Source organism: Ictalurus furcatus, chromosome 9 (genome assembly GCF_023375685.1).
Source record: "Ictalurus furcatus strain D&B chromosome 9, Billie_1.0, whole genome shotgun sequence".
Lineage (NCBI taxonomy): Eukaryota > Metazoa > Chordata > Actinopteri > Siluriformes > Ictaluridae > Ictalurus > Ictalurus furcatus.
This window is the reverse complement of record NC_071263.1, coordinates 26,623,005-26,644,573: the sequence shown is the minus strand read 5'-3', so window position 1 is coordinate 26,644,573 and position 21,569 is coordinate 26,623,005. Positions and strand designations below refer to the sequence as shown.

At 37.8% G+C, this 21,569-nt stretch overlaps 3 protein-coding genes across 3 annotated transcripts; all 3 read left to right on the top strand.

Annotated features, from left to right (window-relative positions):
• The first annotated feature begins 1,000 nt into the window (after nt 1-1,000).
• Nucleotides 1,001-2,933, top strand: LOC128612971 (uncharacterized). Its single transcript, XM_053633466.1, has 2 exons — nt 1,001-1,351; nt 1,586-2,933. The coding sequence occupies exons 1-2, from the start codon at nt 1,319-1,321 to the stop codon at nt 2,597-2,599; spliced, it is 1,047 nt and encodes a 348-aa protein (XP_053489441.1). The 5' UTR covers nt 1,001-1,318; the 3' UTR covers nt 2,600-2,933.
• Nucleotides 2,934-6,903: 3,970 nt separating this feature from the next.
• On the top strand, nt 6,904-8,853 carry LOC128612672 (uncharacterized). The gene is made up of 2 exons (XM_053633012.1): nt 6,904-7,254; nt 7,489-8,853. Exons 1-2 carry the CDS (start codon nt 7,222-7,224, stop codon nt 8,503-8,505), a joined length of 1,050 nt encoding a protein of 349 aa, XP_053488987.1. The 5' UTR covers nt 6,904-7,221; the 3' UTR covers nt 8,506-8,853.
• A 10,810-nt stretch (nt 8,854-19,663) lies between these two features.
• Nucleotides 19,664-21,087, top strand: LOC128612605 (uncharacterized). The gene has a single exon (XM_053632911.1). The coding sequence runs from the start codon at nt 19,664-19,666 to the stop codon at nt 20,336-20,338; it is 675 nt and encodes a 224-aa protein (XP_053488886.1). The 3' UTR covers nt 20,339-21,087.
• The last annotated feature ends 482 nt before the right edge of the window (nt 21,088-21,569 follow it).

The window sequence follows — 21,569 nt, the reverse complement described above, 5'->3', positions numbered from 1 at the left end:
ATGGCTACATATTTGTCACTATGCTCCTTTGGAGAAATACTATGTTAAAATAATATATATTTTTTTTTTAAAACCTCAAAAGTAAAGTTTATCCATAATCAGTTGGACATGTAATGAATGTGTGCAGCATTGTTAAGTCATCAAGTCATCTGAAATTGCTCAAATGTACAGTTCTGAAAGGCCTACAAAATCAATATATAATGATAATTAGTGAAAAGGCAACATATTCATGTCTTAATTAGTGTTAATTAGTGTTATGGGAGTTTGTGAGGAAGCTTCAAAATAATGGTGAGATTTACAATTTTACTGGACACTAATCTCTCACAATAAACATACCAGAAACTGATACATTTAGATATAAAAATCCTCTTATAGGTCAAATTCAAGCATTATAAAGAAATAAACGATAAGAAAGGGTAGATTCATCACTGAGCGAAATTTTGAAAGTAATGTAGTGACCTTGATTAATTTAGTAGGATTGAGAGACAATTTAAGAGGAAAGTTTTCACTCCAATTTTTTTTTTTTACACCAAATAAATAAATAAACAAATAAATAAAAACACTCAACACAACAACTATGCTGGAGACAATGTGGCTGCTTAAATGCACACCACACACCTGTGAGTTTGGAGTTGTGAAAAACTGATTTCACTTTGGAAAGATGTACAAACCGTTCTGATGAATGTGTTGGGATATAAGATTCCACTGTGGTATCAGACACTGGACTACTGATCGGAAGTTCGTGAGTTCAAATCCCAGCACTGCCAAGCTGCCACCCTTATCTGCTCAAAAGTATAAATGAGGTACATGTACAGTAAGTCGCTCTATATAAGGGTGTCTGCCAAATGCCATAAATAAACAATAAGTACTCTTATGTATTACCTTATATCTGGGCTACATTACACCAGTAATATTAAAGAGGGATAGATACTTATTTAAGATTCTCCTTGCAGCTGCTAAATAAGCTTTTAATTATTATTCAGGAAAGGAAGAAATTAGCTTAAGCACTAAGACTGAAAGAAAACTTGCTGTTAAACAAATGGGGGAAAGGGATAATATAGTTAAATAAATCATAAGGACATAGGCTCTCTCTCGCTCTCTCTCTCTCTCTCTCTCTCTCTCTCTCTCGGAGCGTACACTATTTCCTGCCTCCTGTTGCGTCATTCCACAAGCTCTACTTCCCCACAGCCCTTAAGTTTCTATTTCCACAGAATGTCTGTGAGATCTGGGAGGGGGCGGAGCACATGATATAAAGGCAGCGTTGGAAGAATGACAGTCATGAGTCATTTCTTTGGCTGTCTGATCCACACTCTGAAAAATGGCAAACGCGAATCCACAGCGACATGAAGAGGTACGAAACTAAAATATAAAAACAACCAATTTAACTTCTTTATATGCTGTTAAATTTATGTACTATTATATATATATATATATATATATATATATACTATATAATAACCAGAAATGCTCTAAACATATACTAATAATAATGTATTAAGTATGTATACTATGAGATCACATGTGAAAAAGAATTGTTCATGTGTACATAAGTTATTTTTACAGTGAGTGTTGCATATCTTTGTAGGTTACCATCCGCGAGAGAATAAATTCACGTGTAATAAAGGAGCGCTTCATCACAGGGAAGCATAGTAGTTTAGAGGAACTGAAAGAGAAAATGCTCAAGCAGAGGCCTCGGGATCCCATGGTGAAGTATTTAATAAAGGAGAATATCCCACTCTACCCAACTCCAGTTGAATTTTGGGTTTCAGATGTAGCCCATGCTACTGACGAGGACGGATTCACGGGGATACTGAAGTCTGAGGAGTTCAGACCTCCTAAAAGTGAGTTCTCATGGTGGGACTTAAAAATTAACAAAGAGGAGATAAGAGCAGCAGAGATGCGTTACATGGAAAAGAAATTCTCAAAGCCGGCACAAGAGCTGAAAAAGCCAGAGTCGTTTCTGGAAGAGTTCACCACATCACCCCTGTTCCAACTAGAGAAATCCCGCTACGGCAATTATCGCTTCACATTTCCGCTCACTGATCTGATGCAATGGTACAAGGAACAGAACTGTGGAGGAGAAGACCCGGTTCTCAGAGTGTACGAGACCATCACCTACAGACAGGAGATTGTGTACACCGTGCTGATTCACAGTCCTGAGGATAACACTCGTTTTACAGAATACCCGCTTCTTAAAGAGAGTGAATGGGTTCGTTATCAGGATGGGAGGATTATCTGGAACGCACAAGCCATTTGTGAAACCCACAGTTATCAGTTTATATCAGGAAAAGTACAAAGCCTAGATCCTCCTGAAACCCGCCCTGAGTTTTATGTCTGGGATCAGGTTAGTTTAGTCTTTCACTTGCCAAAAGGTACTAAACCTATTAAAGCCCTGAAAATCCCCAAAGAACGTCTTATAGAAGCCCTCGAGGCCTGTGAACTTGATGAGATAGATCTCCAGCATTACAAAAGTTCTAACCACAAAGACAAATGCTTCTTGGAAGCAACGAAAAAAGTGAGCGAATTGAAACAAAAGCTGGCAGAAGAGAAAAAAGAGAGCAAAGATGATGATAATATAAAAATGGAGGTAGATCCATGATTGTGAACGATTCAAAGTAGGAGTTAGACAGTAAAGAGAATGAAGATCAGTCAAAAAGTATGAAACATATTCATGGGTATAAAGTACTAAATACCTCTCATACTGTATAATTAACCATATTGTTATTTTCGCCACATAAGATTTAATATTCATATTTAATTTCTACCAATTCAGAAATAATCACAACAGTGTAATGTTTTGTAATCATTTTTGTTTTAAAAAATATGAAATATGAGATGTGTAATGATAATTTTCTGGATTTATTGTGAGTACACAAATGATAATATGTATGTAACAGGAGATGAATAAAAAATTCTCTGTGATTTAATTTTCATTTAGTTCTCTGTGATTTCATTTTCTTTACATAAAAAAGGATTAGTTTACGATGTGGAAGGATTTCATCATATGTGTGGCAGCCGATGGTGGCGGGAGCAGGTGAACATTTGTAAGCGGATTTGAACTCCCCTGCTTTGACATTTCTAAATATTATTTTGGATTATAAACTGAAAACAAAAATATCTCAGAAGAACTTTTGATCCGAGTTGTTGAATGACATTTACACTGTTGTCATTTTTTGTACCTCAAGAGCTGTTCTGACTGAACTGTACAGAGTTGTTTGTTACATTAGCCCTGGAGGAGGGGAAAGGAGAGAAACACGCACAATGTGAAATACACTCCTACGTGAAGGATGCAAATGGTGAGGACTGAGAGCGTCTCAATCAGCTCCCTTGTTCAGGAGTCAGGGAGTCGGGCATTTTAAGGGCTGTCTGAATCACAAAATCCTTCCAGTACACTGGAACATTCACGCCCCAAAAAAATCCCACAATGCTTTGCAAAAACCAGGAAGGATCGATGCTCATTATGGCTGCGTTCACGCCATGTCAGAATTACTGTAATTACTAGATGTCAACCCGGACGTTCTACTTGGAGCTGTTCACATCCTCCGACTCGGAAGACCTTGAACTCTGGAATGTGAAATTAGACATTAGATGGTTATCTAACTCTGTACTAGCTACATCAATCTGGGAGCTGATTACCATATTCAGTTCAATTTCAATTCAGTTTTATTTGTATAGCGCTTTTTACAATAGACATTGTCTCAAAGCAGCTTTACAGAAACATATAAACACGGAATACAGATTTTAAATGTGTGAATTTATCCCAATTGAGCAAGCCGGTGGCGATGGTGGCAAGGAAAAACTCCTTAAGATGTTAAGAGGAAGAAACCTTGAAAGGAACCAGACTCAGAATGGAACCCATCCTCATCTGGGTAACAGATAGTGTGAAAAAGTTCATTATGGTTTTATGTTAAGTCTGTTTGGCCTTAGAAGCAGCCATAGTCCCAGCGATCTGGAATTGGAGTAGATGAGAGCTCCATCCAGAGGTAGGACATCCAAAACGGATCAGGCAGGTCAGGAGAGCAGAGAGGATCAGGATCTCTAGAATCTCCATAAAATTGTGTGTGGCTCGACAGAAGGAGAGAGGGAGAGAAAAGATTATTAGGACTGTGCTTCACGTAACAAAAAGTCTAGTCATGGTAGGCTTGAGTAAACAAATACGTTTTAAGCCTGGACTTAAACACTGAGACTGTGTCTGAGTCCCGAACACTAATTGGAAGGCTGTTCCATAAGTGTTCTATAAGAGAAAGCTCTTCCCCTGCTGTAGCCTTCACTATTTGAGGTACCGTCAGATAGCCTGCATCTTTTGATCTGAGTAGGCGTGGCGGATCATAAAAGACCAAAAGGTCGCTTAGATACTGTGGCACGAGACCATTTAGTGCTTTATAGGTTAATAATAGTATTTAATAATAGAGATTTCACTGGGAGCCAATGCAGTGTTGATAAGATCGGGGTGATATGGTCGTATCTTCTGGTTCTAGTTACGACTCTAGCAACTGCATTCTGGACTAACTGGAGTTTGTTTATTCTCCTACTGGAACATCCAGACAGTAAGGCATTACAGTAATCTAGAGGTGACGAAAGCATGAACTATTTCTGCATCATGTAGTGACAATATATTTCTTATTTTAGAAATATTTCTGAGATGAAAAAAGGCTATCCTAGTAATATTATCTACATGAGCATCAAATGATAGACTGGAGTCTATAATTACTCCAAGATCTTTTACTGCTGTACATGACGAAACAGAAAGTCCATCCAGAGTTACTATGAGATCAGAAAGATTACTTCTAGCTAAACGTGGTCCTAGTACAAGTACTTCTGTCTTATCAGAATTAAGTAAGAGGAAGTTAATAAGCATCCAACGTCTAATGTCCTTTACACATTCCTCAACTTTATTAAGCTGGTGTCTGTCCTCTGGCTTCGCTGAAACATACAGCTGTGTATCATCAGCATAACAGTGGAAGCTAATTCCATGTTTACGAATAATTTGACCTAGAGGTAGCACATATAAAGTAAAAAGCAGTGGGCCTAAAACAGAACCTTGTGGAACACCAAATTTAACCTCGGTATGCATGGAGAAGGCTCCATTTACATCTACGAACCGATAACGATCGGTCTAATAAGACCTGAGCCAGGAGAGGACTGTTCCCTTAATGACAACAACGTTTTCTAGTCTATCAAGGAGAATAGTATGATCTATAGTATCAAAAGCTGCACTAAGGTCGAGTAACACAAGCAAGGAGACACAACTCTGATCAGAGGCCAGTAGTAGGTCATTTACTACTTTAACCAGCGCTGTCTCTGTGCTATGATGAGGTCTAAATCCTGACTGATACATTTCATGAATGTTATTCCTATGCAAGTACGAGAATAACTGCTGTGCTACAACCTTTTCTAAGATCTTGGAGATGAAAGGGAGATTTGATATAGGTCTATAGCTGGACAGTTGAGAGGGGTCAAGGTCAGGGTTTTTAAGCAGGGGTTTAATAACTGCTAATTTAAATGATTTAGGTACATAGCCAGTGGTAAGGGAAGAATTGATTATATTTAAAAACAGTTCAATTACTCCAGGACAAATCTGTTTAAAGAAACATGTAGGTTTCTAGGTGGTGCTAACTTTTTCTCTCTAATTATTTTTCTTTTGAGTGGAGCCACTCTATCTAGTGTGAGTGGAGTATTGCCCTTTTATACTCTCCCATCGCCTGATGGATGGTGGAATTCTTCCGTGCGGTGCTCCAATCACCGGCCGTGTGTGTGTCGGCGGCCCCGCCCCGACACCAAAACATTGGTGGTGCTGGTGCGGAGCTGTCTCTTCAGTCGCAGGAAGAGCGATCTTTGTATCCTGTGTGCCACTGTTTTATAAAAACAAACCAAGGCAACAATACACCTGATTTACATGTAGCATGGCTACATATTTGTCACTATGCTCCTTTGGAGAAATACTATGTTAAAATAATATATATTTTTTTTTTAAAACCTCAAAAGTAAAGTTTATCCATAATCAGTTGGACATGTAATGAATGTGTGCAGCATTGTTAAGTCATCAAGTCATCTGAAATTGCTCAAATGTACAGTTCTGAAAGGCCTACAAAATCAATATATAATGATAATTAGTGAAAAGGCAACATATTCATGTCTTAATTAGTGTTAATTAGTGTTATGGGAGTTTGTGAGGAAGCTTCAAAATAATGGTGAGATTTACAATTTTACTGGACACTAATCTCTCACAATAAACATACCAGAAACTGATACATTTAGATATAAAAATCCTCTTATAGGTCAAATTCAAGCATTATAAAGAAATAAACGATAAGAAAGGGTAGATTCATCACTGAGCGAAATTTTGAAAGTAATGTAGTGACCTTGATTAATTTAGTAGGATTGAGAGACAATTTAAGAGGAAAGTTTTCACTCCAATTTTTTTTTTTTACACCAAATAAATAAATAAACAAATAAATAAAAACACTCAACACAACAACTATGCTGGAGACAATGTGGCTGCTTAAATGCACACCACACACCTGTGAGTTTGGAGTTGTGAAAAACTGATTTCACTTTGGAAAGATGTACAAACCGTTCTGATGAATGTGTTGGGATATAAGATTCCACTGTGGTATCAGACACTGGACTACTGATCGGAAGTTCGTGAGTTCAAATCCCAGCACTGCCAAGCTGCCACCCTTATCTGCTCAAAAGTATAAATGAGGTACATGTACAGTAAGTCGCTCTATATAAGGGTGTCTGCCAAATGCCATAAATAAACAATAAGTACTCTTATGTATTACCTTATATCTGGGCTACATTACACCAGTAATATTAAAGAGGGATAGATACTTATTTAAGATTCTCCTTGCAGCTGCTAAATAAGCTTTTAATTATTATTCAGGAAAGGAAGAAATTAGCTTAAGCACTAAGACTGAAAGAAAACTTGCTGTTAAACAAATGGGGGAAAGGGATAATATAGTTAAATAAATCATAAGGACATAGGCTCTCTCTCGCTCTCTCTCTCTCTCTCTCTCTCTCTCTCTCTCGGAGCGTACACTATTTCCTGCCTCCTGTTGCGTCATTCCACAAGCTCTACTTCCCCACAGCCCTTAAGTTTCTATTTCCACAGAATGTCTGTGAGATCTGGGAGGGGGCGGAGCACATGATATAAAGGCAGCGTTGGAAGAATGACAGTCATGAGTCATTTCTTTGGCTGTCTGATCCACACTCTGAAAAATGGCAAACGCGAATCCACAGCGACATGAAGAGGTACGAAACTAAAATATAAAAACAACCAATTTAACTTCTTTATATGCTGTTAAATTTATGTACTATTATATATATATATATATATATATATATATACTATATAATAACCAGAAATGCTCTAAACATATACTAATAATAATGTATTAAGTATGTATACTATGAGATCACATGTGAAAAAGAATTGTTCATGTGTACATAAGTTATTTTTACAGTGAGTGTTGCATATCTTTGTAGGTTACCATCCGCGAGAGAATAAATTCACGTGTAATAAAGGAGCGCTTCATCACAGGGAAGCATAGTAGTTTAGAGGAACTGAAAGAGAAAATGCTCAAGCAGAGGCCTCGGGATCCCATGGTGAAGTATTTAATAAAGGAGAATATCCCACTCTACCCAACTCCAGTTGAATTTTGGGTTTCAGATGTAGCCCATGCTACTGACGAGGACGGATTCACGGGGATACTGAAGTCTGAGGAGTTCAGACCTCCTAAAAGTGAGTTCTCATGGTGGGACTTAAAAATTAACAAAGAGGAGATAAGAGCAGCAGAGATGCGTTACATGGAAAAGAAATTCTCAAAGCCGGCACAAGAGCTGAAAAAGCCAGAGTCGTTTCTGGAAGAGTTCACCACATCACCCCTGTTCCAACTAGAGAAATCCCGCTACGGCAATTATCGCTTCACATTTCCGCTCACTGATCTGATGCAATGGTACAAGGAACAGAACTGTGGAGGAGAAGACCCGGTTCTCAGAGTGTACGAGACCATCACCTACAGACAGGAGATTGTGTACACCGTGCTGATTCACAGTCCTGAGGATAACACTCGTTTTACAGAATACCCGCTTCTTAAAGAGAGTGAATGGGTTCGTTATCAGGATGGGAGGATTATCTGGAACGCACAAGCCATTTGTGAAACCCACAGTTATCAGTTTATATCAGGAAAAGTACAAAGCCTAGATCCTCCTGAAACCCGCCCTGAGTTTTATGTCTGGGATCAGGTTAGTTTAGTCTTTCACTTGCCAAAAGGTACTAAACCTATTAAAGCCCTGAAAATCCCCAAAGAACGTCTTATAGAAGCCCTCGAGGCCTGTGAACTTGATGAGATAGTAGATCTCCAGCATTACAAAAGTTCTAACCACAAAGACAAATGCTTCTTGGAAGCAACAAAAAAAGTGAGCGAATTGAAACAAAAGCTGGCAGAAGAGAAAAAAGAGAGCAAAGATGATGATAATATAAAAATGGAGGTAGATCCATGATTGTGAACGATTCAAAGTAGGAGTTAGACAGTAAAGAGGATGAAGATCAGTCAAAAAGTGTAAGACGTATTCATGGGTAGAAAGTACAAAATACCTCTCATACTGTATATTTAACCATATTGTTATATTTCACCACATAAGATGTAATATTCATATCTAATTTCCATCAATTCAGAAATAATCACAACAATGTAATGTTTTGTAATCATTTTAGTTTAAAAAATATGAGCTATCCTGATTTGTAATGATCATTTTCTGGATTTATTGTGAGTGCACAAATGATAATATGTATGTAACAGGAGATGAATAAAAAATTCTCTGTGATTTAATTTTCATTTATTTCTCTGTGATTTCATTTTCTTTAGATAAAAAAGGATTAGTTTACAATTAGGAAGGATTTCATCATATGTGTGGCAGCCGATGGTGGCGGCAGCAGGTGAACCTTTGTAAGCCTGTCTGAATCGCAAAATCCTTCCAGTGCACTGGAACGATCGCACCAAAAAAAATCCCACAATGCTCTGCAAAAACCAGGAAGCATCGATGCTCACTATGGCTGCGTTCACGCCATGTCAGAATTACTGTAATTACTAGATGACAACCCGGACGTTCTACTTGGAGATGTTCACATCCTCCGACTCGGAGGACCTTGAACTCTGGAATGTGAAATTAGACATTAGATGGTTATCTAACTCTGTACTAGCTACATCAATCTGTATTGTATGTCGTTTATTTTCAGGTTAATCCTGCATTATTCAGACATTAATAACAGTCAATTATACAAATTCTTACACAGAAATAACTACTTAACTACATTTTACTGCTGAAGTCATCGCAGTTTGAGTGTTTGACATTGCAGCGGTCATGTTATACAAATCTGAGCTGTCAGAAAATTCCTAGTTTACAAGATGTAGCTCGAAAACAAATGACGGACGAACTCTCGGCTGACTTCGTCTACAAATGTAAGTAGCTTGTTATAGTTGTTGTAGCTCTCAAATGATTATTTACGTTAGCGATTTCTAACTTTATTTGACATTCTGTGTACGGTTTGTTTGAGTCTAACGACTTTTAAGTGTTTAATGATTTTAAAAATCCACTAACTAGCCTACAATTCTACTTGAAGGACCATGACAGAAAAGCGTGTGATTAAGCTAACAAATTCATATGAGAGATCATGTTAGAAAGATATCGGTCCTGGCTGTTGTTGATAAATGCCAGTGGTGACGTTTTACAATACGAGTACAGATTCCTGTCGCATGAAATTGAGTCATCAGTGTCCCAATGTGTAGCGAGACAGGGTCCTTACCAGTGCCCCAACTCATGTACACCATAAACTGATTCACGACCTAGGGAGCTAGGGAGCTGATTGAGATGCACCCTGGGATAACCAGCGAGCGAGACCTGTGATCATTCGGTTCCTTTCATGTTCTGAGAAAGAGAGTCAGGGGAGGACTTCAAATAACAACGATTGTTTGATGACTGACAAGTTGGAATTCAAGGAAGATTTGACACCTGCTGACAAAACAGCGAGATGGAGGTTGTGGCCAGAGCTGGAGCACCAGAAAAACCTGAAATACCGCATACTTTGTTGGGGTGAAGGCTTATATGGTTGGAATCCAGATTCAACTAAAAGACGACAAAATGGAGCGTTCATGAAATTGCTGTTTTAAGAGAGGAAAAGTGCCAGAAGATAGGGAAAGTCAGTTTACTACATTGTAATATATGAACACAGTCTCCTTTCCCTGAATTACAACAGAATGACGTATTAATTACGTTTCTGTTATCAGATAAAAACTGTGATCTGTCGTTGTTGTATACTGTTATATACTTTGGGCTGTGTTGGACTGTTAAAACAGGACCATGGACAGGTCTATTCCCAGTTCTTTTTTGTTCGAGTCATGTTACAATCTGGACAGCAGGGGTCGGTATTCTCAGAGGAAATTTCAGAGGGAAAATTCTTCACTATAACTACGTTTACATGCACATCAAATTCCATTTAAGGTCTATATTCCCGTTGCAGCCATATTCCGAATACAATGTTAATATGCGTGCAGCCATCGGAATATTCCTGTATACATGGCTGTTGTAAGTATACCTGAGTTGCCATTCCCAAATACCTAGCCTACAGTTAAGCATCTGTTAGCACGCACAATTCCTTGCAGACTGAGCGTGTGCATATATCTCCTTTCAGTGGATTTTCTGAATAGGGTGTTTACATATTCCAGTGGTATATTACCACAAGGTAATTTTATAATGAATGAAATGTTTTTTTTTATTTTAATAAGGTGTTTGATAAAGTAGATTACGTTGTACAGATGTTTATTTTAAAAACATTAGAATACTTTAAATTTAGAAAACAAATTTTAGAACAGAGCTGTACTGTTGTTTCCCCTATGATAAAAGCTCAGAAGTCTACAGCTCAGAAGTCACTTACTGTTTATATCACAGGAGAAACAACACCACAACTCTACACTGTTCAGTTTTAAAAAAAAAAAAACAAACAAACAATTGAACACTGTAATTCCATATTGGGATCAAATCTATTCACACATACCAACTGTACACGTTTACCAACATGATAGATCAGGCTGGTTCTTCAAATCTGTCCCTCAAGGTCCGCTGTCCTGCAGAGTTTACCTTCAATCTCAAACTCACAATATTTTTACAGCAGAATGATACCATAGAGGAATTATTTCTGTGAAAATTTCAGGTTCCTGTCTAGTCCCCCACCAGAGATATTCATTGTCATGACCAGCCGGGGTCTGCAATGCCACGCATTCCGAAGATCAACAGACCAGGGCGCATCTTTTATACTTGTCACACACATTCAATGATGAACTCTTCCTGAGGTCGTGGGTTGTCATTTTACCAAGAAACAAGTTTTGTGCCCTGTTTTGAATTCCCTGCATTCAAATCCCATCTTTTGTGCCTTTTTTGCATCTAGTGCCAACGCCTACCTTCTGTAGTGTCCTTTTTTGCATTCCCTTCCATGCATGCTCCTCAATGCAAACCAGGGCACATCCATGTAGGGGATGCAGAGAAAAGGGACACAACAGAGGCATTTTCAGGGAAGGGGATGTAAAAACCGGGCACAACACCTGAAAGCATAAAGTCCTCTGTTCTGAAGACTTTCATCTTTACAAAGCACTGTGACTGACACTAAAGACTCCTTCCACAAATGTTACGTAAATGATTTCTAACAAAAGTTTATGTTATAATTTTATGACCATATGTTTCTTTTGGTTAAACAACATAATGTTTGTTTAAATCCATTTACCACTGGGCTTCCGCTTGGCTACAGAGCAAGATGGCAGGTTGAGGGCTTAGCTCCCAACATTCGGAGTACAACTTGAAGCCCTCTAAATTCAGTATATTTAATTACTGAGATCTTACAGAAGAATCTGAAGGCAGCTTTGTGAGGAGCAGAAGGCCATCATGGTGAAAAGAAGATCTCTTCAACAGACCAGGGCGCATATTTTATACTTGTCACACACATTCAAAGATGAACTCTTCTTGAGGTCGTGGGTTGTCATTTTACCAAGAAACAGGTTTTGTGCCCTGTTTTGAATTCCCTGCATTCAAATCCCTTCTTTTGTGCCTTTTTTGCATCTAGTGCAATCGCCTGATTAGACTAAAGACTCCTTCCACAAATGTTACGTAAATGATTTCTAACAAAAGTTTATGTTATAATTTTATGACCGTATGTTTCTTTTGGTTAAACAACATAATGTTTGTTTAAATCCATTTACCACTGGGCTTCCGCTTGGCTACAGAGCAAGATGGCAGGTTGAGGGCTTAGCTCCCAACATTCGGAGTACAACTTGAAGCCCTCTAAATTCAGTATATTTAATTACTGAGATCTTACAGAAGAATCTGAAGGCAGCTTTGTGAGGAGCAGAAGGCCATCATGGTGAAAAGAAGATCTTAACATGTTCAAAGAAGAATTCAAACATGACATGCAGGGTGATTTTGTTGAACAATTATCAATTAATAAATTGTGCATGAATAACACCGTCACAGATGATTTACTGACAATCTCAAACCATGTAGGAGTTTTATCAACCTGTATTCTGGCACAGTACAGTACTAATTAATGGATAACTTTTTTTAAAAAACCTGGATAATAACTCCTTTGTTAGTGACCAGTTTAGCAACATATGTGTGAGAAATCAAATCTCCTGGTAATGATGGGCTTACAAATAAACTTTATAAGACTCTCTTATTTTTCCGAGCAGAGTAAAATTAGGATTGTATTCCCTTATTGATCAATTTCAGTCAGGTTTTGTCATGTGATGGAGGTGGAGATGCAATGCAAAAGGATGCAATTGCAGTTAGAAAGTTTAATGAAACTGGAAAACAAATCCAAAACATGAGGCAAACTCTTAATCAGGGCCAGGCAGAACATCAGGCAATCAGCAGAGACAAAATCCAAAATGCAAAAACCAGGATATCAAACACATCAACAAAGGCTTGATAAGCCAGGTGATGACTGAGATTACTTCTCAAAGTTCCTGTGGGAGAGGTTGTGCTTATAAAGGGAGAGTGTGTGATTGGGATCAGGTGTTTCTCATCAGTATTCAGGTGAGTGGTGCCGTGCTGGTGGGGAGAGGTGTTGGGCATTGTAGTCTGCGACGGCCATGTTTGTATACCGTGGTGGAATCTGGGAGGTGGAGTTCTCAGTGGATTATGGCATGGGTGTGACAGGTTTCATGAAAGGTAGACATACATGCAACAATATTCATCTTATAACCACCTTCTCCATGATGACAGCCTAATACTGTTTTTTTAATTATTTTAATAAGGTGTTTGATAAAGTAGATTACGTTGTACAGATGTTTATTTTAAAAACATTAGAATACTTTAAATTTAGAAAACAAATTTTAGAACAGAGCTGTACTGTTGTTTCCCCTATGATAAAAGCTCAGAAGTCTACAGGTCAGAAGTCACTTACTGTTTATATCACAGGAGAAACAACACCACAACTCTACACTGTTCAGTTTTTTTTAAAAAAAACCCAATTGAACACTGTAATTCCATATTGGGATCAAATCTATTCACACATATCAACTGTACACGTGTACCAACATGATAGATCAGGCTGGTTCTTCAAATCTGTCCCTCAAGGTCTGCTGTCCTGCAGAGTTTACCTTCAATCTCAAACTCACAATATTTTTACAGCAGAATGATACCATAGAGGAATTATTTCTGTGAAAATTTCAGGTTCCTGTCTGGTCCCCCACCAGAGATATTCATTGTCATGACCAGCCGGGGTCTGCGATGCGACGCACAAAAGGACAGAATGGGTAATATGACATTAAGGCAAAAACACACGCAATGTCAAGGCTAAATGACACAGACCAGTGGCAATCAATCTAGCTTCATTCAGTCAGGAAAACCACAGCAGCCCGCCTCTGTAGGAGAAGGAGAAAAGAGAGGTTTAGGTCTCATTGTTGTCTAACTGTGTCCCATTATTAGGTGTATTATGTCATGCGGTTTTTCTGTTTGTACTGGGTCTTCCACCTGCCCAGGTTATTAATGACGTATATTGCATAATAAAAGACCTTTAAACCTGTAACCGACAGGGGTACCACATGCTCTTTATATGCATGACTTGAAAGCAGCAAGCTATTCCTGTTATTTTATGCATGATCTCTTCCTTTACATTACCCTTTGCATTTTGGTTATTTATTTTGACCATGGATCTAAGGGATGATCTAAGGGGTGCCTTTTAATCCAAGGAGTAGGTATCTTGTCCAAAGGTTTTTACCTGGTTTATAGACTATTATTAGTGTCAGTCCTAGCACAAAGTATGTTGGTACATTTTCTCTAAGAAAGCCACATTTGAAATAAACTGCCATGTCAGCTGGGCTGATTCTCTCTCTTTCTCTCTCTCTCACTCTCGCTCTCAAGCTCTCTCTCACTCTCTTTCACTCTCTTCTCCCTTCTAACCCTGTAATTTTTCTGTTCCTCATATCTCATTGAAAAACACATATCTCCTGTGTGAAACCCCCTGTGTGAGTGCTGCAGCACAGTGATGCAGGCTAAACTATAATGTATTCCACTGTCGTTCTGCTGCATTATTACCCCCAGATATTGTCTCATGTACCGACCTTCTGTTCCAATATTAGATATGTCAGTTGGCTCACGGTGTTGATACAGAGTTACCATTTCTCACCCACAGATAAACTGGGAGCATGCTCTCACTGTATGGGTCAAGTTGTGTGTTTGTGTAAGGAACTTTGGTATGGTATTGGCCATTGGCATATGTGGTGGTGGTGTGAAGGAAGCAATAGGCAAACCCTTAGGTGCATAGTTAAACAAATATAACAACATTTTATACTTTGATATTTTTTGAGAATATCGTGTATATATACTATACTGGTAGACTTGGATGAAATGTGTGGCCTTCAACAATTTCTGTCTGTCTATCTATATGTCTAGCTCCATCATGCTGTTTGTCTGCCTATCTGTCCATCTGACTGTCTCTAACTACTGTATGTCTATCACTGGTACAACAGATTCCAGAGTTTTAATAATAACACAGTGGTTGAGCTTATCCCTTTCTAGGTATTTTTTTTCTCTGATTATTAGCATCACAAGTGTTTAAGTTGAATAAATGAATAAAGAAAGTTCTGAAGCAATCCTTATCACTCGTACATTAAAGCTTGATGTTTGTCTCAGTGCACAGCAGAGCCAAACAGAGGAGTCTCCATGCTCATCCTCTCCCACATGTGTTAAGGACAGCAGCACAGCCCAAGGACAGAATCTGCTGAATCGTGTGCAGCAGCTCACCTCAGAGCTACAGAACACTCGAACTCAACTCCAAGTGACACAGGAGTTGGAAAGAGAGGCCACTGAAAAAGTGCACAAGTAAGTACAAACAGAAGAACCAACCATTTTAATTTTGGCTCTTGTAAAGAGTTCACCAGTGAGAGGTTTAGGCTCAGAATAAGTTTTGTCATTTGCAGTATAACATTGTGTTTGCAATGAGTAGTTTAAAACTGAAATATTTCAAATAAGTAGAGACAGATTATAGGTCCCATGGGTTCATGATAATGTGAACACAAAAGCAGATGATTATTTTACAATAACAGCCGGTCCCGAAATCTTTTGTTCCTCGGTTACCACAGAAATTGTTACAAATGTTAATGTATTAAAGAATGAGACGCCATACTTTTAAAAATGTATTGTTACATTTAATGTTGTGGAACATTCACAAAATAAGTTAGTTCCTGTTATCACTTGCCTTATAGGAGCTATAAACATTCCCTCCCTTTCTAGCCTATCTCTATCTGTCTCTTGAAGTAAATAAGACAAAAGACACAGCTTGTCATGTTGACGAGAAAACGGAAATTGCATCAATGTCTCTCCTGAAGACTTTCCTGAGGCAGAAAACATACTAACCAATACAAAGCGCCAACACCTGAGAGTCCTTCCATAAATGTTAAATAAACATCTATTAACAGAAAGCATCTCTATATCCGCAATTATAGTTTACTTTGTTAAATAATACATTTTATACAATCCATTTATTGTTAGCCTTCTATTATTGTGCTGTGACCGTTATACAGACCCTCCAGGATATTGCAATTGCAGAAATTAACGCAAAATCATTCAAACTGTGAAGTATTCACACGAGCTTGCAATTTTTCAAACTTATCGCAGATTTTCTGCAGATTTGGGCCAAGATGCGTCATCTGACATAACACCATGCATTCAGCCAAAGCCGCATCGAACATGAGTACAGCTAAAAGGTTTCATTTACCAACAAACGTCACTGCAAAAGACCATGCAAAATAATTTAGTGCAATTTCACCAGCTTAAGTATTTTTCTGCAAAAACTTCAAGTTGCTTCGCAAATTTTGTAAAAAAACCACATCAAAATCAAGCATTTTGGGCTACAGCAGTCACAAAAAACTGATAATGTATTAGAAGAAGTGCATTAATATAAAGCTGGAATTTGAATTACTGTCAGAGGTGCTGTTATAAAAAAGTCAACACTTTCTGACCAGTCAGAATAGAGACGTGTGGTAAAAGGTATCTTAACAAATCAGTTTATTGTTACTAAAGCATTTCTATTCATTCTTACTGAATCAGCTATATTTGTTAAATACAGTTCTAGTAGTCTTTCTCTTGTTAATTGAGGTTATAGAATGCAAATGATTGGGAAATGTTCATAAATTCAAATTGCAAAGCTCAGTTTACAGTTCATTGTAATGCGTTGCAATTCTGCTCGATTGACTATAGCTAGCTTCTGTGAAATTGTCTCTCTCTCTCCTTTCTATCTACATAACATGCACACATGCACGTTATGTAGTCCTGTGTAGGTCTGTATAGTTTTATTTAGTTGTGTGTTGTCTCATGTGTTTAGTGTGTTGTTTTATGTAGCTCATGGTCCTGGAGGAACATTGTTTTGTTTCTCTGTGTACTGTGCCAGCTGTATATGGTTGAAACGACAATAAAGCCACTTCACTTGTCTTGAAACACTGAGAACACACAATGAATCTTGAATTCAAGTTCTGTATTGTCATGACCAGCCGGGGTCTGCGATGCCACGCATTCCGAAGATCAACAGACCAGGGCGCATCTTTTATACTTGTCACACACATTCAAAGATGAACTCTTCTTGAGGTCGTGGGTTGTCATTTTACCAAGAAACAGGTTTTGTGCCCTGTTTTGAATTCCCTGCATTCAAATCCCTTCTTTTGTGCCTTTTTTGCATCTAGTGCAATCGCCTGCCTTCTATAGTGCCCTTTTTTGCATTCCCTTCCATGAAATGCATGCTCCTCAATGCAAACCAGGGCACATCCATGTAGGGGATGCAGAGAAAAGGGACACAACAGAGGCATTTTCAGGGAAGGGGATGTAAAAACCGGACACAACACCTGAAAGCATGAAGTCCTCTGTTCTGAAGACTTTCATCTTTACAAAGCACTGTGACTGACACTAAAGACTCCTTCCACAAATGTTACGTAAATGATTTCTAACAAAAGTTTATGTTATAATTTTATGACTGTATGTTTCTTTTTGTTAAACAACATAATGTTTGTTTAAATCCATTTACCACTGGGCTTCCGCTTGGCTACAGAGCAAGATGGCAGGTTGAGGGCTTAGCTCCCAACATTCGGTGTACAACTTGAAGCCCTCTAAATTCAGTATATTTAAGTGCTCAAATCTTACAGAAGAATCTGAAGGCAGCTTTGTGAGGAGCAGAAGGCCATCATGGTGAAAAGAAGATCTTAACATGTTCAAAGAAGAATTCAAACATGACATGCAGGGTGATTTTGTTGAATTCAAAGAAGATATCAACCAGCAGTCTAGAAATAACATGTAAAGCCATACAGCAGCTACACATGAAATTAGATCAGCTGGCAAAGTGAATAAAATAAACAGGAAGCATGGAGTACAGAGGCTAATGGTGCTCTTCAGCCAACAATAAAGCAGCAGAAATAAGTGGATAAGCTGAAGGGTTTTGAATCACAAGAGCCAGACAAAATAGTCTGCATTCCATTGTTCCAGAAGACCCAAAGGGTGGCTTAATGGTAGAGTTTGATGAGAAGCTGTTCTGACCTGATCTCCAACTTCTTGGTGACATTGGTCTACAGATACAACATGCACATGGAGCCCTCACACAGAAACCGATCTTCAACTCGCCCTCAAGGTCTATAATAATAACTCTTGTTAAGGTAAAGTCTTTAAATGCTAACAGATTGGCAAATCCATCTTCACAAGTAATGGCCAAACTGAAGGAGAAGTTACATTTAATTTTCCTACAAGAAACCCATCTCTTGTAACAAGAATACAAGAAATTAAAAAGGTTTGGAGATTAAAAAAAAAAAAAAAAAAAAAAAAACTTCATAATTCATATGTACATCATGTAAGATTAAATTCAAACACTATAAAGAAATAAAAGATATTGACCCTTTTAATGTCTGGAGGGACGCTTGCCCATCCACTAGAAAGAAATTATATTTATTATATTTAGCCATAAACATGGAAATCTCAACAGAGCTATGGTGTGTGTGAAATCCAACAGATTTCCACAAACTCACATCAATGGAGCTGATTTAATTGGGGGGGGAAATAGTTAGCTTTTTTTCAAAATACACCTACAAGTTTGGAGTTGTGAAAAACTGATATCATTTTGGAAAGATGTACATTTAATTCTGATTAATGTGATAGGGATATAAAATTCCTCCGTTATGTATCACTTTATATCTGGGCTACATTACACCAGTAATATTAAAGAGGGATAGATACTTGGTTAAGATTCTCCTTGCAGCTGCTAAATAAGCCTTTAAGTGTTGTCCAGGAAAGGAAGAAATTAGCTTTAGCACTAAGATTGAAAGAAAACTTGCTGTTAAACAAATGGGAGAAAGGGATAATATAGTTAAATAAATCATAAGGACATTGACACTGTTTCCTTTCTCCTATTGAGTCAGTCCACAAGCTCTACCTCACCACAGCCCTTAAGTTTCTATTTCCACAGAATGTCTGTAAGATCTGGGAGGGGGCGGAGCACATGATATAAAGGCAGCATTGGAAGGATGACAGTCATGAGTCATTTCATTGGCTGTCTGATCCACACTCTGAAAAATGGCAAACGCGAATCCACAGCAACATGAAGAGGTACGAAACTAAAATATAAAAACAACCAATTTAACTTCTTCATATGCTGTTAAATTTATGTACTATTTTATATGTAATTTATATACTATATAATAACCATATATGCTCTAAACATATACTAATAATAATGTATTAAGTATATATACTATGAGATCACATGTGAAAAAGAATTGTTCATGTGTACATAAGTTATTTTTACAGTGAGTGTTGCATATCTTTGTAGGTTACCATCCACGAGAGAAGAAATGCACGTGGAATAATGGAGCGCTTCATCACAGGGAAGCATTGTAGTTTAAAGGAACTAAAAGTGCAAATGCCCAGGCAGAGGCCTCAGGATGACATGGTGAAGTATTTAATAAAGGAGATCCCACCCTACCCAACTCCAGCTGAATTTTGGGTTTCAGATGTAGCCCATGTTACTGAGGAATCCGGATTCAATAGGATACGGGACTCTAAGCAGTTCAGTGCTGGAGCAGAAGATTTCTCATGGTGGGGTTTAAAAGTTAATGAGGAGGAGATAAGGGCAGCACAGATGCGCTACATGGAGCATAATTTCCCAAAACAAAGACCTGAGCAGGAACCATTTCTGGAGAAGTTCACCACATCACCCCTGTTCCAACTAGAGAAATCCCGCTATGGAAATTATCGCTTCACATTTCCCCTCAAGGATCTGATGCAGTGGTACAAGGAACAGAACTGTGGAGGAAAAGAGCCGGTTCTTAGAGTGCATGAGACTGTCACCTACAAACAGGAGATTGTGTACACCGTGCTGATTCACAGTCCTGAGGATAACACTCGTTTTGCAGAATACCCGCTTCTTGAAGCGAGTGAGTGTGTTCGTTACAAGGATGGGAGGATTATCTGGAACGCACAAGCCATTAGTGAAACCCACTGGTATCAGTTTGATTCAGGAGAAGTGCAAAGACTAAATACTCATCAGTTTTATGTCTGGGATCAGGTTAGCTTAGTCTTTCACTTGCCTAATTGTAAGAAAATAGAAATCGACAGAAAACGGCTTAAAAACGCCCTCGAGGCCTGTAAACTTGACAACATAGATCTCTCAGGATACCGAGGTCCTAAAGACAAAGAGGAACGCTTCTCTGAAGCAAAGATGAAAGTGAGTGAATTGAAACGAGAGCTGGAAGAGGAGGAGAATGAAAAAGAGAGCAAAGATGATGATAAAATAAAAATGGAGGTAGATCCATGATTGTGAACGATTCAAAGTAAGAGTTAGACAGTAAAGAGGATGAAGATCAAGCAAACTTTGAAATATATTCATGGGTAGAAAGTACAAAATACCTCTCATACTGTATATTTAACCATATTGTTATATTTCACCAGAAAATATTTAATATTAATATCTATATCTATCAATTTAGAAATAATCCCAACAATGTAATGTTTTGTAATCATTTTAGTTTAAAAAATATGAGATATCCTGATTTGTAATGATAATTTTCTGGATTTATTGTGAGTGCACAAATGATAATATGTATGTAACAGGAGAAGAATAAAAAAATCTCTGTGATTTAATTTTCATTTAATTTTCTGTGATTTCATTTTCTTTAGATAAAAAAGGATTAGTTTAGGATTAGGAAGGATTTCATCATATGTGTGGCAGCTGATGGTGGCGGGAGCAGGTGTAATGTTTTGTAATTGTTTTAGTTAAAAATATGAAATATGAGATGTGTAATGATATTTTCTGGATTTGATGTGAGTGCACAAATGAAAATATAATGTAACAGGAGACGAATAAAAGTTTCTCTTTGATTTCCTTTTCATTTCATTCTTATTTCATTAGCAATCCATGTATCAGCTCGGTTTTGGAAGGTGGAAGGAAACTGGACAACCTGGACACAGACGGGGATATGAATGCGTCAGTAAACCCCTTGCTCTTTAAGAACCAAATATCAGAAAATGAAAACATGGCTTGTTATTTTATTATTCATTTACAAATCCAAAACAAAAATAAACAAATAAAAACTTATAAAAACAAATAAGTTGTTTTTTGTTTTTGGATTTGTAAATGAATAATAACATAACAAGACATTTTTTTCTGATATTTGGTTCTTAATTGAATATGAAAAGAACAAAAGATACACAAAATGGTCATAAATTGCAGGTTGTATCTTACTTATTAATGTCTAACTGAACATTTATCCTACATCCTACAACTATGTTTGAAGTTTTCGGCAATTGGCCTAATCTGAATATTAGCTATAATTATGTTAACGTCATCTACGATATGTAAGACGTCGATAACAAAATAAATCGCCTGAAAATCGATTGAACATGAAGCAAGTTATACGATTTATCAGGTTAGACTCGAACCTCTCCATAGACATAAATTAAAATACCGTTGTGTCTAGTCCCTTCCAATATGGCGGACGTGTTGACGTATGACCTATGCTAACATCAGCGGGACTATTTCCCATTAG